A 15,678-nucleotide genomic window follows, 5' to 3' on the forward strand; every position below is an offset into this window, starting at 1 on the left:
TGAACAACTATTTATAACCAGTTGGTGAGTCCTTTGGATGTGCTGTGGATTAGGGAAGTCAGCAGCAGAGCGGACAGTACTCTCTGCTGAGCTGTTTCTATTTTTCTACTTATCTATGTAAAGCTTCTTTGGAAAGTAAGATAGACGAGAGTTTCAGAATTGATAAAGCTTTCTGAGTGGTCAGGTTCAAGTCTACCACGTTTATATAGAATCTTATGTACTTCTGGGCAGGAGTTTTATTTTGTTAATCCACAACTCTTTCATGATGGTTTCCTCTTTTCTCTTGGCTGTCAGTCTACCTTGAATGTTGTCTTGTTTTCTAAAAAGCTATCTGGATATGACTCATTATTTAGGAAATGAAACAGTTTCTCTCATGTCTGTTAATCCATTATCTTTGTTTTGGTTAACATGCTTGTATATTGAGAATGGACTTGTGAATCCTTAACTTAAGGGAAATCTCATAAGTTAATTTGTGAGGAATGCATTTATATTTAGAAAACTCAACAGTAAGACCTTTGTTGATTTCTGTTCTGTTAGAAAGTGGTTCTATAGTGAAAGTGTTCATTATAATGGCATAAATCTCTTTTGGTGCCTATTATGGGAGGTTTTAGACTTAGAAGAATGTTGTCATATAAAACATGCAAAGTCAAGAAGGAAGAGGAGATATGATAAAATTGGCAACTCTTAATACATTTTTAAGAATACAGGTTTATGTAAGTATTAGAGATATTCTCTTTCTCATATCCCTTGGTAAGTAGCAAATTGAGCTAATTTATGAATCAGCAAATTCCTTTTATTCAGAATGAAAGAAATCTGATTTAATAAGTTGTTGGTTTGCTGTTGACGTTATTTAAGGTTAAATCTTTTTGTAACTTGTGACTAACTAGTTAAAGAACTCCAAATAGGAGAGTAGATTAATAGACACCTCCTTATGTCTCTTCACTGGTTTGTTTTCAAATGCCTCAGAGTTCAGACCTTATTCTGACATCTCATGAGTGAATGTTTTTTATTCAGTAAAACTTTATTGGTTTACCTTGGCAAAATAGACAGCAAATATAGGACTCTGAGTACCCAGGGGCTTTTTCCTATGAAAGTGCATTGTTGATTGACGAACACCTTCTTCAAATTCATTTGAAACCAAAATTCTGAATTGAAAACATGGTGTGACTTCTTTGAAACGTTCTTTAATGTTGGGCTTAGTGGCTAGGACATGGAGAGGTGTTACAAATTTCTTTTTTCCTTACAATTCTTTTAAATTTAGGGAAAAATATTTCTTGCTCTCCTAAAGTTGTAGGAAAATCAGTTTTATAGATTAATTGTTCAGTTGAAAACCTCTCATTATTATCTTGATGTTTGCATCAAAAAATAATTAAATGTTCTTTCAGGTGAAAATTTTTTTTTTACTTCTTTGAGGCAGCTTTTTTTGGTGAAAAGAAACTAAGCACAATTAAGGTATTTGATTGGCTCAATAGACCCAAGTTGAGTTCAGTACAAAATGGCCTGTACTAAATGATATTCAGCTTAGTTAAGACCTGCACTGCACGGCTAAATATATGCTCTTCATTGTTTAATTTCTATACGCAGTTAAAACTAGTCCTCGAAAACCTCGCGGGAGACCTAGAAGTGGCTCTGACCGAAATTCAGCTATCCTCTCAGACTCATCTGTGTTTTCCCCTCTCAATAAACCAGAGACCAAATCTGGAGATAAGATCAAGAAGAAAGATTCCAAAAGCATAGAAAAGAAGCGAGGAAGACCTCCCACTTTCACTGGAGTAAAAATCAAAATAACACACGGAAAGGACATTGCAGAGTTACCAAAGGAAAGCAAAGAAGAGAGCCTGAAAACAATCAAACGGACGCCTTCTGCCACATTTCAGCAAGCCACAAAGATAAAAAAATTAAGAGCAGGTAAACTCTCTCCTCTCAAGTCTAAGTTTAAGACAGGGAAGCTTCAAATAGGAAGGAAGGGGGTCCAAATTGTCCGGCGGCGAGGAAGGCCCCCGTCAACAGAAAGGATAAAGACCCCTTCGGGTCTCCTCATTAATTCTGAACTGGAAAAGCCCCAGAAGGTCCGCAAAGACAAAGAAGGAACACCTCCGCTCGCCAGAGAGGACAAGGCGGTGGTCAGGCAGAGCCCTCGAAGGATTAAGCCAGTCAGGATTATTCCTTCTTCCAAAAGGACAGATGCAACAATTGCTAAGCAACTCCTGCAGAGGGCAAAAAAAGGGGCTCAAAAGAAAATTGAAAAAGAAGCAGCTCAGCTGCAAGGAAGAAAGGTGAAGACGCAGGTCAAGAACATTCGGCAGTTCATCATGCCAGTCGTCAGCGCCATCTCCTCACGCATCATCAAAACGCCTCGGCGGTTCATCGAGGATGAGGATTACGACCCTCCAATTAAAATCGCCCGACTGGAGTCTACACCCAACAGCAGGTTCAGCGCCACGTCCTGTGGATCTTCTGAGAAATCCAGCGCAGCTTCTCAGCACTCCTCTCAGGTGTCTTCAGACTCCTCCCGATCCAGCAGCCCCAGCGTCGATACCTCCACGGATTCTCAGGCCTCTGAGGAGATCCAGGGTCTTCCCGAAGAGCGGAGTGAGACCCCCGAAGTCCATACTCCACTGCCCATTTCCCAGTCCCCAGAAACCGAGAGCAACGACAGGAGGAGCCGAAGGTATTCGGTCTCGGAGAGGAGCTTCGGATCTAGAGCCACTAAAAAGCTGTCAACTCTACAAAGTGCCCCCCAGCAGCAGACCTCCTCCTCGCCCCCTCCCCCGCTGCTTACTCCACCCCCGCCACTGCAGCCGGCCCCCAGCATCTCTGACCACACACCGTGGCTCATGCCTCCAACAATCCCCTTAGCCTCACCGTTTTTGCCTGCTTCTGCTGCGCCCATGCAAGGGAAGCGAAAATCTATTTTGCGAGAACCAACATTTAGGTGGACTTCTTTGAAGCATTCTAGGTCAGAGCCGCAGTACTTTTCCTCAGCAAAGTATGCCAAAGAAGGGCTTATCCGCAAACCAATATTTGATAACTTCCGACCCCCTCCACTCACTCCCGAGGATGTCGGCTTCGCGTCTGGTTTTTCTGCATCTGGTACTGCTGCCTCAGCCCGACTGTTTTCGCCACTCCATTCCGGAACAAGGTTTGATATGCACAAAAGGAGCCCTCTTCTGAGAGCTCCAAGATTTACTCCAAGCGAGGCTCACTCTAGAATATTTGAGTCTGTAACCTTGCCTAGTAATCGAACTTCTGCTGGAACATCTTCTTCAGGAGTATCTAATAGAAAAAGGAAAAGAAAAGTGTTTAGTCCTATTCGATCTGAACCAAGATCTCCTTCTCACTCCATGAGGACAAGAAGTGGAAGGCTTAGCACTTCTGAGCTGTCACCTCTCACTCCCCCATCTTCTGTCTCTTCCTCGTTGAGCATTTCTGTTAGTCCTCTTGCCACTAGTGCCTTAAACCCGACTTTTACTTTTCCTTCTCATTCCCTGACTCAGTCTGGGGAATCTGCAGAGAAAAACCAGAGACCAAGGAAGCAGACTAGTGCTCCAGCAGAGCCATTCTCGTCAAGTAGTCCCACTCCTCTCTTCCCTTGGTTCACCCCAGGCTCTCAGACTGAAAGAGGGAGGAATAAAGACAAGGCCCCCGAGGAGCTGTCCAAAGATCGAGACGCTGACAAGAGCGTGGAGAAGGACAAGAGTAGAGAGAGAGACCGGGAGAGAGAAAAAGAGAATAAGCGGGAGTCAAGGAAAGAGAAGAGGAAGAAGGGGTCCGAGATTCAGAGTAGCTCTGCTTTGTATGCAGTGGGCAGGGTTTCCAAAGAGAAGGCTGCTGGTGAAGATGTTGGCACCTCCTCTTCTGCCAAAAAGGCCACAGGGCGGAAGAAGTCTTCATCACTCGATTCTGGGACTGATATTGCTGCTGTGACTCTTGGGGATACAACAGCTGTCAAAACCAAAATACTTATAAAGAAAGGGAGAGGAAATCTGGAAAAAAACAACTTGGACCTCGGCCCAACTGCCCCATCCCTGGAGAAGGAGAAAACCCTCTGCCTTTCCACTCCTTCCTCTAGCACTGTTAAACATTCCACTTCCTCCATAGGCTCCATGTTGGCTCAGGCAGACAAGCTTCCAATGACTGACAAGAGGGTTGCCAGCCTGCTAAAAAAGGCCAAAGCCCAGCTCTGCAAGATCGAGAAGAGTAAGAGTCTTAAGCAAACTGACCAGCCCAAAGCACAGGTACTCTCTTCCAACTTGCCTGTTAAAACCAACAGCTTATCAGACTCCTTCGATGAGCAAGTTTTAGGCTAAGCGTTTCAGTTACACTCAGTTATGGGAATCAGGAGAAGCCTGGTGAGGTGGTGCTATTAGCAGTGAGCCCTCAAGGACCGCTAGGGTTTTAGTGGATACATGTGAGTAAAGGGACAGGTGTGGCTGGAGCTGGGAAAGCATGAGCGTATGTGAGGAACAGTAGATAGCTGGACTGACCCACATGAGAGTGGTGAACCAAGGCCAAAAGGTGCACTGGGACCTTACTTACAGAGAATGCCAAGTAGTTTGAACCTCATGGCTTTGGAGTAGTGGAATCCAACTTCATTTTGAAGATACATTTTTATAGTCAAATCGTTTTTCTATCCCTGGTGAAACAGAAAACTGGAGGGGAGCATTCTCTTCCTCCTCTGAGTAGTGAGTGATCAGAGAGCAACCGATGCTAGTTGTTTGAAGAATACAGATGAGAAGCACTTAACCTTAAGCAGAACAGAAAAGCTATAAAATTGAGTTTGTTACAATGATGCCAGAGAGTTACAGAGAGAGAGAAACAGACAGAGATCTTCCATCCCCTGGTTTACTCCCCAGATGGCTGCAATGGCTGGTGCTGGGCCAAGCCGAAGCCAGGAGTCAGGAGCTTCTTCCAGGTCTCCCGCGTGGGTGGCAGGGGCCCACATACTCGGGCTATCATCCACTGCTTTCCCAGGTGCATTAGCAAGGAGCTGGATTGGACATGGAGCAGCCAGGATGCAAACCTGTGCCCATATGGGATGCTGGCATTTCAAGCAGTGGCTTTACCTACTACTCCATGACAATGGCCCCTTGAATTTTTTAAAAAGATTCATTTATTTAAGCCGGCGCCGTGGCTCAATAGGCTAATCCTCCACCTTGCAGCGCCGGCACACCGGGTTCTAGTCCCGGTCGGGGCGCCGGATTCTGTCCCGGTTGCCCCTCTTCCAGGCCAGCTCTCTGCTATGGCCAGGGAGTGCAGTGGAGGATGGCCCAGGTGCTTGGGCCCTGCACCCCATGGGAGACCAGGATAAGTACCTGGATCCTGGCTCCTGCCATCGGATCAGCGCGGTGCGCCGGCTGCAGCGGCGGCCATTGGAGGGTGAACCAACGGCAAAGGAAGACCTTTCTCTCTCTGTCTCTCTCTCTCACTGTCCACTCTGCCTATCAAAAATAAAAAATAAAAATAAAAAAATTTAAAAAAAAGATTCATTTATTTACTTGAAAGGCAGCATTACAGAGAGAGGGAGAGACAGACAGACAAATCTTCCATCTGCTGATTCACTCCCCAAGTGGCCGCAACTGCCAAGGCTGAGATAGGACGAATCCAGGAGCCAGTAGCTTCACACGGGCCTCCCACGTAGGTGCAGGGGCCGAAGTACTTGGACCATCCTTCACTACTTTCCCAGGCACATTAGCAGGGAGCTGGATCAGAAGTAGGCAGCTGGGACTCTGACCGATGCCTATATGGGATGCTGGTGTTGGAGACAGTAGCTTAACCTGCTATGCCACAACATAGGCCCCTGCAGCTTGAATTTTGAGGGGAATTTTAAAGAAGTAGTGTAATTAAGAATAGAAGTTTAGTTGATTCTGTTTTTTGACTAGAGGGCTTTTTTGCTGCCAATTTTAAGACACAGAAGTAATTGACTTCTGTGTTATTGATCTGACTTATGATTCTATATCATGAGAATTGACCAAGCACACCTTGGTTTCATTCAATCGTATTTCTAACATATGTGGTTTTATTGTTTGCTTTTTGGCTTGCCTGGTATGCAGGGTCAAGAGAGTGATTCATCAGAGACCTCTGTACGAGGTCCCCGTATTAAACACGTATGCAGAAGAGCTGCTGTTGCCCTTGGCCGAAAACGAGCTGTGTTTCCTGACGACATGCCCACCCTGAGTGCCTTACCTTGGGAAGAACGGGAGAAGATTTTGTCTTCCATGGGGAATGATGGTAAGTCGGGGGTCAGCCTTGGAGTCTGAGCAGACCTCTGGTTTGTTTGCTGATCATTCTGGAGGTGCCAACTAGGCACTTCATGGTTCGTCCAGGTCTTCCATAAAACATGGTGAGAGAGGATTAAATGCCTGAGGATTTTATTAGAGGAAGTGCCTGAGAATGAAAACGGGGACATGGCCAGGAAAGACTGGGGAGCTGTGGGACTGTGGTGTGAGTCTGGTTACTCCCGTGAAGGGGAGTAGGAAGGAAGGTTGGGGGAAGCCTTCCTTAGACTGCCATGAGGTGTATCGGAGGAGCCTTGTGTCTCCTGGGGTCGGCCTACCTTACTGTCCCTGCCGCACTGACTCGCTGCCCAAGAACAGCCCGTGGTAAGAATGGCCTGTCTGCATTGCTGGGTTTCAGAGCACAGCAGCAAGATCCTTGGTCAGTCGCACTTCCTGGAGTTGGACTGCTGTGAGGCACATTTTCATGGCTGCCATGTAGTTCTTTTTCTTTTTTCTTTTCTTTATCTCTCTCTCTCTCTCTCTTTTTTTTAAGATTTATCTTATTTATTTGAAAGGCAGAGTTACAGAGAGAGGGGGGGAGAGACAGTTAGAGAGACAGTGACCCATCTGTTGGTTCACTCCCCAGATGGTTGCAATGGCAAGGGCTGGGCCAGGCTGAAGCCTAGAGCTTCTTCCAGGTCTTCCACATGGGTTAACAGGGGCCCAAGCACTTGGGCCATCCTACACTGCTTTCTCAGGCACGTTAGCAAGGAGCTGGATCAGAAGTGGGGCAGCCAGGCCTCCAGCCAGTATCCATATGGGATGCCAGCATTACAGATGGAAGCTTAACCTGTTTTGCCACAGCGCTGGCCCCTGCCATGTAGTTCTTAAATGCTAGGTCGCTACTCATGATGAATTGAGAGATTTACAAGCTTTAAATTCATATTCTTGAACTTGGTTTATACTGTTTGGTTTTCAGATTTGGATTTGAGCTTTCGTCATGACTGAGGTTATAGGCATTTTTAAACATTTAAATAGTTCTTTGAAACATATGCTGAATTCAACATATAAATATTTTCATTATAATGTATTCCATTTTTGGAGTCCCAATTAAAATGAGGTTTGAATGAATCTAGTGATGTGAAGGGATTAGCTGCTCCTTCAGAACTAATGGCACCTTTCCCTAACAGACAAGTCATCGATTGCTGGCTCAGAAGATGCTGAACCTCTTGCTCCCCCCATCAAACCGATTAAGCCTGTCACCAGAAACAAGGCACCTCAGGAACCTCCGGTAAAGAAAGGACGGCGATCGAGGCGGTGTGGGCAGTGTCCTGGCTGCCAGGTGCCTGAGGACTGTGGTGTTTGCACTAATTGCTTAGACAAGCCCAAGTTTGGTGGCCGTAACATAAAGAAGCAGTGCTGCAAGTGAGTGGTGTTGACCTCTCAACCTGGAGGTTGCTTATTTACCCCTGGTTTGTTGCAGAGATGCATCAGGAAGCTGAATGTGGTCATATCAGATCGCCTTTGAGTTGCACGATCAGCTGTAGGGTTGGATTCCATGATGTGACTGGATGTGGGTTGTGCTGAAGTAAGAATTGCTCTTGGGCAACACTTTCTAATTGAACATTCTGTGATCATGAACATGCACTATGTATGCCCAGTTTAGTATGGCAGCCGTTAGCCACATGTGGCACATGGTTAGTGCAACTAAGGAACTACGCCCTGTGTTTAATTTTAATTAACTTAAATAGCCACAGGTGACTAGTGACTACCATGTCAGTGCCATTCTAGAGCAGTTCTCCCTAAAACTTGACCATTGTGGGCATAACATTTCTTTACTCCTGCCTTTATGGCACTCAGGAGTCATTTGAGCCTGTCTTATGTAAATCTCCATGTTCTCTGACTTCTTAGACTATTTTCATGCTTATGGAATTTTTTGATATGAAATTTTTTTATTGCTCTACATTTCCCCCTTTTTAAATCAGTATTTGAGCAGGATTTTTTAAAGATTTATTTATTTGAAAGGCAGAGAGACAGAGAGAGAGATCTTCTATCCGCTGGGTCACTCCTCAAATGGCCACAATAGCCAGAGCTGGGCAGACGCAAAGCCAGGAACCAGGAGCTTCCTGCAGGTCTTCCACTTGGGTGGCAGGGGTCCAAGCACTTGAGCCATCTTCTGCTGCTTTCCCAGGCCATTAGCAGGGAGCTGGATTAGTAGTGGAGCAGCTGGGACTCAAACTGGCGCCCATATGGGATGCCCACATTGAAGGTGGCAGCTTTACCCACTATGCCATAGTGCTGGCTCCAAACATGCTTTTTAAAAAAAAAAAAAAAAGTTTATGAATTTTTTTATTTGAAATACAGAGAGAGCAAAAGAGAGAAAAGAGAGACATATAGACAGACAGAGATCTTCCATCTGTTGGTTCATTTCCCAAATGTCTGCAAGAGCTGGGGCCGGGCCAAACCAAAGCCAGGAGTCTGGAATTCAGTCTGGGTCTTCCATATGGTGACAGTGACCCAAGTACACAGGTCTTTATCTGCAGCCTCCCGAGGTGCACATTTGTAGGAAACTAGAATCAGAAGTGGAGCCAGGACTTGAACTAGACACTCCAGTTTGGGATGTTGGTGTCCCAAGTGGCGTCTTAACCACTGCCTCAAACACTTACCCGCTATGGGTGTAGTTTCTGCCACATGGAAAGATTTGTATAAAATGGATCAGGAGAGTTACAGAAACAGAAATTTTGGTGGGTGAGCATTTCGCAAAGTGCTGGCACAAGGAATAGATATTATCCATGGATATCTGCTGAATGAATGAATGAATAAATGATGCTCGTTAATAAAAAGCTTAATTGGGAGAAGTACTGAATTATTTACTTCAGTGGAGACAATTTCCAGGAGATGATAAGTAGTTCTGTGCTTTGTTTTGACTGGGCCTTAAGCAAGAATCTTATTATCCCATATAGGTACGTGATGGCAAGCTAAAATTGCATTAAATGTAAGGGTTGATGTGGTGAAATTTTAGACTTCAAATTAAATTTGAGTTTCACTAAATTTAAATTAAGGGGTGAAGTATTCGTGTATCAGAGCCATGAGACCCACCTACCTGTAGCATTATATTGATAGACAAATGCCTTACTGGCTAATTGTAGTCTATTTTATGATTATAAATGTTATAAGGACCACAAGATTTATTGAGTGATCATTTTGTGTGCAGTGCTAGTCAGTATTAGGTTATAAGAAATTTGAGTCCCATTTCAAAATAATTTGATATTTGTTCCTTCTAGATCCTCAGGGTGGGTAAAATTGCTGCTTTCAGGATCTGAAGGTTCAGATTTAACCTGAGTAATGAGCAGACTTTTTCAACTGTCAAAATGAACCTGAATAAAAAATTCACTGATTCTTGCAGACAAATGACCACTTGTTTCAATTGCTTCTCTTGCAAATGTAACTTACATGGCTTATTCTTTGTTGTCATAGGATGAGGAAATGTCAGAATCTACAATGGATGCCTTCCAAAGCCTACCTTCAAAAGCAAGCTAAAGGTAGTGTTGCTAAAAAGGGTCTCACTCCAAATGCTCCCTGTGTTAATGCAGTATAGTCACAAACATAGTAAAGAAGAATACTAGTTTTTTAAGTATTGCTGTTTCCGGCGAGTTTGTGGTGGTTGAAACTGGGTGATGGGTGCATAAGGGTTCATTTGACTACTCCCTGTATTTTGGGTTATGTTTTAAAATTTATGTAGTAATTAAAATGTATTTAAGAATTATAGTCTATGGTCCACTCCCCAGAGCAATAGAAGTGTGCGTGTTTCCTCTGACCAACTTAACATTAACTGTTTTGAGCCTTTCAATGCCAACTTTAACTGCAGGGAACTGAGAATAAGGTTATGTTACATTTCTATGCATCTATTTTATTTTACTTTTTAAAGATTTATTTATTTGTTTGAAAGGCAGAGTGCTTTCAGCTGGTTCACTCCCTAAATAGCCACAGTAGCCAGGATTGGGCCAGGCTGAAGCAAGGAACTCCATCTGGGTCCCCCAAGTACTGGAGCCATCATCCGCTGCCTTCCCAGGCGCGTTAGCGAGAAGCTGGATCAGAAGTGGTGTAGCTGCAACTCGACCTGGTGCTCCAAACAGGATGTCACTGTTGTAGGTGGCAGCTTACCTCACTGCGCCACAATGCCAGCCCCAAACATCTATTTTATTTTTTTAAAATATTTATTTATTTATTTGAAAGTCAGAGTTACACAGAGAGAGGAGAGGCAGAGAGAGAGAGAGGTATTCCATCCGATGGTTCACTCCCCAGATGGCCACAACGGCTGGAGCTGCGCCGATCCGAAGCCAGGAGCCAGGAGTTTTCTTCTGGGTCTCCCAAGTGGGTGCAGGGGCCTAAGGGCTTGGGCCATCTTCTACTGCTCTCCCAGGCCATAGCAGAGAGCTGGATAGGAAGTGGAGCAGCCAGGACCCAAACCATTGCCCATATGGGATGCTGACGCTTCAGGCCAAGGCGTTAACCCGCTGTGCCACAGCGCCGGCCCCCAAAAATCTATTTTAAATTAAAAAAAAATTGTCCTCCCTAATAGAAGACCTTGTTTTTTTCCTCCTAGCTGTGAAAAAGAAAGAGAAAAAGTCCAAGACCAGTGAAAAGAAAGAGAGCAAAGAGAGCAGTGTTGTGAAGAGCGTGGTGGACTCTAGTCAGAAGCCTACCCCACCAGCAAGAGAGGATCCTGCCCCAAAGAAAAGCAGCAGTGAGCCCGCTCCACGGAAGCCGGTCGAGGAGAAGAGTGAAGAAGGGAATGCCTCGGCGCCAGGGCCCGAATCCAAACAAGGCACCACTCCAGCTTCCAGAAAGTCCAGCAAACAGGTCTCCCAGCCAGCACCCGTCATCCCTCCTCAGCCACCCAGCACAGGACCACCGAGAAAAGAAGTTCCCAAGACCACTCCAAGCGAGCCCAAGAAGAAGCAGCCTCCACCACCAGAATCAGGTGAGTAGCAAGGAAGACACGGAGGAGCGGCTGAGCCACAAGTGCTAGCAAAGAGGCGCTGATGGCTCGGATGGCGTTTGGAAACCAGAACTGGGGGATCTTAAGTCTTCGGCTCCAGAAATTAGCTGCCTTTTGTATAATAATAAAGAAATGGAAGATTTTTTTTAGAACCAGTTACATTGGAGAGATTGTCTTCATTTTTCCTTTGAAATCCAGGGTGTCTCTCATAGGCTCGTCACTCATAACGTAGCTGTTGCCAGCATCTGACCGCAATCTGCTTTGAATTCTTTAGGTCCAGAGCAAAGCAAGCAGAAAAAAGTGGCTCCCCGCCCTAGTATCCCTGTGAAACAGAAACCAAAAGAAAAGGTGAGGACAGATTTGTTTCTCTGCCACCTCTCGGGCGCGTGTGCTATTCCATCCTTGACATGGATGTGACTGAGCAAAACTGCATTCCTTCTTCTACGTAGATAGCAGTGGGATTTCTTGAAATGAATAAACTTTAGGGTTAGCCTTTAGCCCTTGTCTTTTTTTGGTCTCTTTCCCTTGTTGCCCCACAGGTTCTAGCCTAGGAATCTGCTTGTTCTGCAGGCCCCTTGGCATAGTTGGGTTTTGTTTTACTTCACAGTATTTGTAAAAATTGCCTTTCCCTGTGTCCACTATTTTTATTTGTTATGGATAGAAGGAGAGAGCTGATGTAAGGATCTTCTGAAGATGACTGTTCTGTTTCTATGGGCCACTTACGTTGGAAACAAGGTTTTCGGGTCTATTAATGAGATTTGTCCTTTGCATTACACATTGCAAATGTGATGGCCTGTCGGCTGTGCTTTGTTCTGTAACCGTCTTATGTCTCCTTAGGAAAAACCGCCTCCCATCAGTAAGCAGGAGAATGCCAGCACTTTGAACATCCTCAACACTCTGTCCAATGGCACTAGTTCTAAGCAGAAAGTCCCAGCAGATGGAGTCCACAGGATCAGGGTGGATTTTAAGGTAAATGTGTTCAGTGATCAATCACACGGTGCGAGGGAAAATGGAATCAAAAGATGAGCTCATTTTACCACAAATACACTTTGAAATCCTCCCATAGTTTTTCCATAATATAAACTTTCCATGAACTTTTTGAAGACCCTTTGTACATGGACTTTAAATAACGAAAATGCTGTGACCAAAGGTGTTGAAGGAAGAAGTCAGCACCAGCCGGGTCGTGTCTGAGGGTGATGGCAGCAGGTGGGTTCAGGCCAGGAGAGCCTCTGCCAGGGCTGTGAAGTCAGTGAGTGTGAGTGGCTGGAGCCGCAGCTCTGCCGGCCACCGCGTGCACGATCTGAGGAAATTATTCTTTCACATGGGAGCAATCAAACCAGGATGTCGGGAAACTCAATCTCAGTATCTCTGCAATACATGTAATAGGAATTGAACCCGTCTGTGAATCTCTCCATAGTTTGTGTCTGAGTTTAAAATTTTTAGAAGCAGTTATTTCTGGTTTCATTGAATACTCCTCTTGACGTTCTGGTGTTACTCTAATTTTATACTTTCCATCCTTATTTTCAATCCAAGGTTGTATCATTTTAAAACTTGCCTGAGTGACCTTTCTCTCTCCCTGCAGGAGGATTGTGAAGCAGACAACGTGTGGGAGATGGGAGGCTTGGGAATCCTGACCTCTGTTCCTATAACACCCAGGGTGGTTTGCTTTCTCTGTGCCAGTAGTGGGCATGTAGAGGTAAGGCATCCTGCATCTTCGTACCCAAGGAGGGCTGGTGATAGATTCCTTTGTTGAGGAAGAAATAAATTATTATGTTCTGTTGGTATTTAGCAGGTACTATCCCATTTAAACCAGCTAAGGAAATGTTTTTGATGTTTTAGAGATTTCAGGAAGAAGTCTGCTTATTTGAGTAGCAAAGCTATTGCATGAGGAAAGGGTGATAGTCTGGGGCTGTGTTGAGGTGCAGCAGGTTAAGCCACCACCTACACATGGGCATCCACATGAGTGCTGTGGGAGTCCTGACTGCTCCACTTCCGATCCAGCTCCCTGCTATGGCCTGGGAAAGCAGCAGAGGAGCCCAAGTGCTTGGGCCCCTGCACCCATGTGGGAGACCCAGATGGAGTTCCTGGCTCCTGGCTTCAGCCTGGCCCAGTCCCAACCAATGTGGCCATTTGGGGAGTGAACCAGGAGATGGAAGATCTCTCTCTTTCTCTGTCTCTCCCTTTCTGTCTGTAACTCTACCTTTCAAATAAGTCAAATACACCTTTAAAAAAAGAAAGGTTTAATAGTTTTACCTCTTAAGGTCAGTCTTTATTAAAGACGTGATTTTTCTGTTAGCTGTCTGGTCACAGGAGGAGTGAGAGTGGTCTGCAATAAGAGACGCCATGCATGGCCCCTGGTCTGTAAAGAGCTCTTGGCAATTAATGAGAAAGAAAGAAATGATTGGCAGTAAAAAATTTTAAAAAGCAGAGGACAGAAGTAGATAATCCACAGAATGAGAAATAAAAGCATAGCAGTGGGGGCAGGGGCTATAAAGCCCGCAATTGACAGAAAACTAGAAATTAAATCATGATAAAAGGGATTATTCAGAAATGAGGACTTTCTGTTGGCTGAAATATCGATTAGTTACAATCTTTCTTTCTGAGGGGGTGGTTTGAAAATATGTGCTTCCCTTTAACATGCGTATAACCCCTACCTCACCAGTGACACTCCAGGTGTTTATTTAAGTATATTATTGGATACATTGGTATATATTTGTATCTAAAAAAGGTTTATTTCCATATTGTTCATGATAATATAAAATAGGAAACAACAAAAAAGTCCAATCAGAAGAGGTCTTGCTTAAAATAATACAAGAAATAACTATAATGACAAATATGAAGTCCTAAATATAATATACATGATATCAACATGGAGCGATATCTGTAATAAAGCACTGAGTGAAAAAGCAGGTTGCAAAGTAGTCTGTAGAGGTAAGCGTTGAAGCAGCAGGTGAAGCCCCTCCTTGGGATGCTCACATCCCTTTGAGTCCCTGAGTTCAGGTGCCCCCTTCGCCTCGTCCTCACGCACACTCTGGAAGGCAGCAGATCATAGTTCAAGTACTTGAGTCCTTGCCATCCATGTGGGAGACCCTGAATGAGTTCTGGGCTCCTGTCTTCTGCCTGGCCCCACTCTGGCTGTCGGGGGTGTTTGGGGAGTGATCTCTGTCTCTCTCTTTCTTTCTCTATCATTCTATCTTTCAAATAAAAGTAAATAAATAAACATTTAAAAATATTTTATAAAGCCAAAATAATATATAAAACAGAATCTCATTTTTTGTTTAAATACATGTTTTAAAATGTAATGTAGAGAAAACATGGAAGGAGTCACAGTAAAATATGAAGAGTGTGATTAGAATATGAGTGACTTTTGTTTTCTCTGTTTATCTTTTCTATTTTTTGAAGTATGGGCCACCTTATCAATGAGGAAAAAAAAAGGTAGCACAATTTTAAATAGGAAGCAGCGATTTGCCATTCATGAGGAATGCATCCAAAGACCTTTGTAATTCTCAAATTCCTGAGTACTTCCTTAGCTTATTATTTATATGGAGAATACCCAAGGTTGGGTTGAAATCATGTTGTTAATCAGTGAGACTCACATACTTGTTGATTTAAATTATGCATTAGCAAAATTACAAATTACTACTTGGTATTTATTCTTTGAGCAACTATTTTCCATTTTAAAATGTTTGTTTATTTAAGAGATGACAGATCTCCCATCCAGTGACCCACTCCCCAAATGCCTGAATGTCCAGGGCTGGCCCAGGCCAAAGCCGGGAGCCCTGAACACAAGCCAGGTCTCTCACAAGTGTCAGGAAATCAGCCACTTGAGCTGTCATCATTGCCTCCTGGGGTCTGCACATCAGCAGGAAACTGGAGTCAGGAGCTGGAGTAGTCATTGATCCCAGGCATTCCGATATGGGACAGGGGCATCCCAACCAGTCACCCAACACTAGGCTAAACACTCACCACACAAGTATGTTCTTAGTGCCTTAAAGTTGATATGCTAGTATTTTGATACATTATTATTATCTGAGTGAAAAGAGCAGGTTACAAAAAGGTATCTAGGGGCAAGTATTGTGAAGCAGCAGGTTAAACCGTGACTTGGGATGCTCGCATCCTTTATCAGAGTACCCGGGTTCAAGTCCCACCTCCGTTTCCAATCCTTATGGAGCTTTCTTAGGATTGGCCAGTTGTCCCAGTGATATCTTTATGGCATAAGAAATCTCTGGGTTGTCTTCTTGTGTCTTTGAAAATCCTGTATCAACATGAAAATATTTTTAAAACCAGCACTTACAGGGATTGACATTTGGTGCAGCAGTTAAGACACTGCTTAGGCTCTCCACACCCCCTGTCGTAGGCCAGGGTTTGAGTACCGGCCCTGCATCCAGTTCCAGCCTCCTGCTAATGCTGCCCTGGGAGGCAGCAGGTGATTACGCAGCTGTATGGGTCTCTGACATC

At 44.4% G+C, this 15,678-nt stretch overlaps 1 protein-coding gene across 10 annotated transcripts in view; it reads left to right on the plus strand.

Annotated features, from left to right (window-relative positions):
• The window catches only part of KMT2A (lysine methyltransferase 2A), an 89,820-nt gene that overhangs the window by 38,500 nt on the left and 35,642 nt on the right, over window positions 1–15,678 (plus strand). For 7 of the 10 annotated variants that reach the window (XM_089334591.1, XM_070078962.2, XM_070078977.2 and 4 more), the window contains 8 exons: window positions 1,585–4,238; window positions 6,054–6,231; window positions 7,409–7,643; window positions 9,696–9,760; window positions 10,825–11,202; window positions 11,495–11,568; window positions 12,058–12,189; window positions 12,803–12,916. In XM_089334591.1, coding sequence (XP_089190717.1) covers window positions 1,585–4,238; window positions 6,054–6,231; window positions 7,409–7,643; window positions 9,696–9,760; window positions 10,825–11,202; window positions 11,495–11,568; window positions 12,058–12,189; window positions 12,803–12,916 — 3,830 coding nt within the window. The remainder of the gene's footprint in view (window positions 1–1,584; window positions 4,239–6,053; window positions 6,232–7,408; window positions 7,644–9,695; window positions 9,761–10,824; window positions 11,203–11,494; window positions 11,569–12,057; window positions 12,190–12,802; window positions 12,917–15,678) is intronic. The other 3 variants (XM_070078998.2, XM_070079002.2, XM_070079005.2) reach the window with 1 other exon arrangement.

The sequence above is a fragment of the Oryctolagus cuniculus genome, chromosome 1 (genome assembly GCF_051225735.1).
Source record: "Oryctolagus cuniculus isolate XC-2025 breed Fujian yellow rabbit chromosome 1, ASM5122573v1, whole genome shotgun sequence".
In the NCBI taxonomy this organism is placed as follows: domain Eukaryota; kingdom Metazoa; phylum Chordata; class Mammalia; order Lagomorpha; family Leporidae; genus Oryctolagus; species Oryctolagus cuniculus.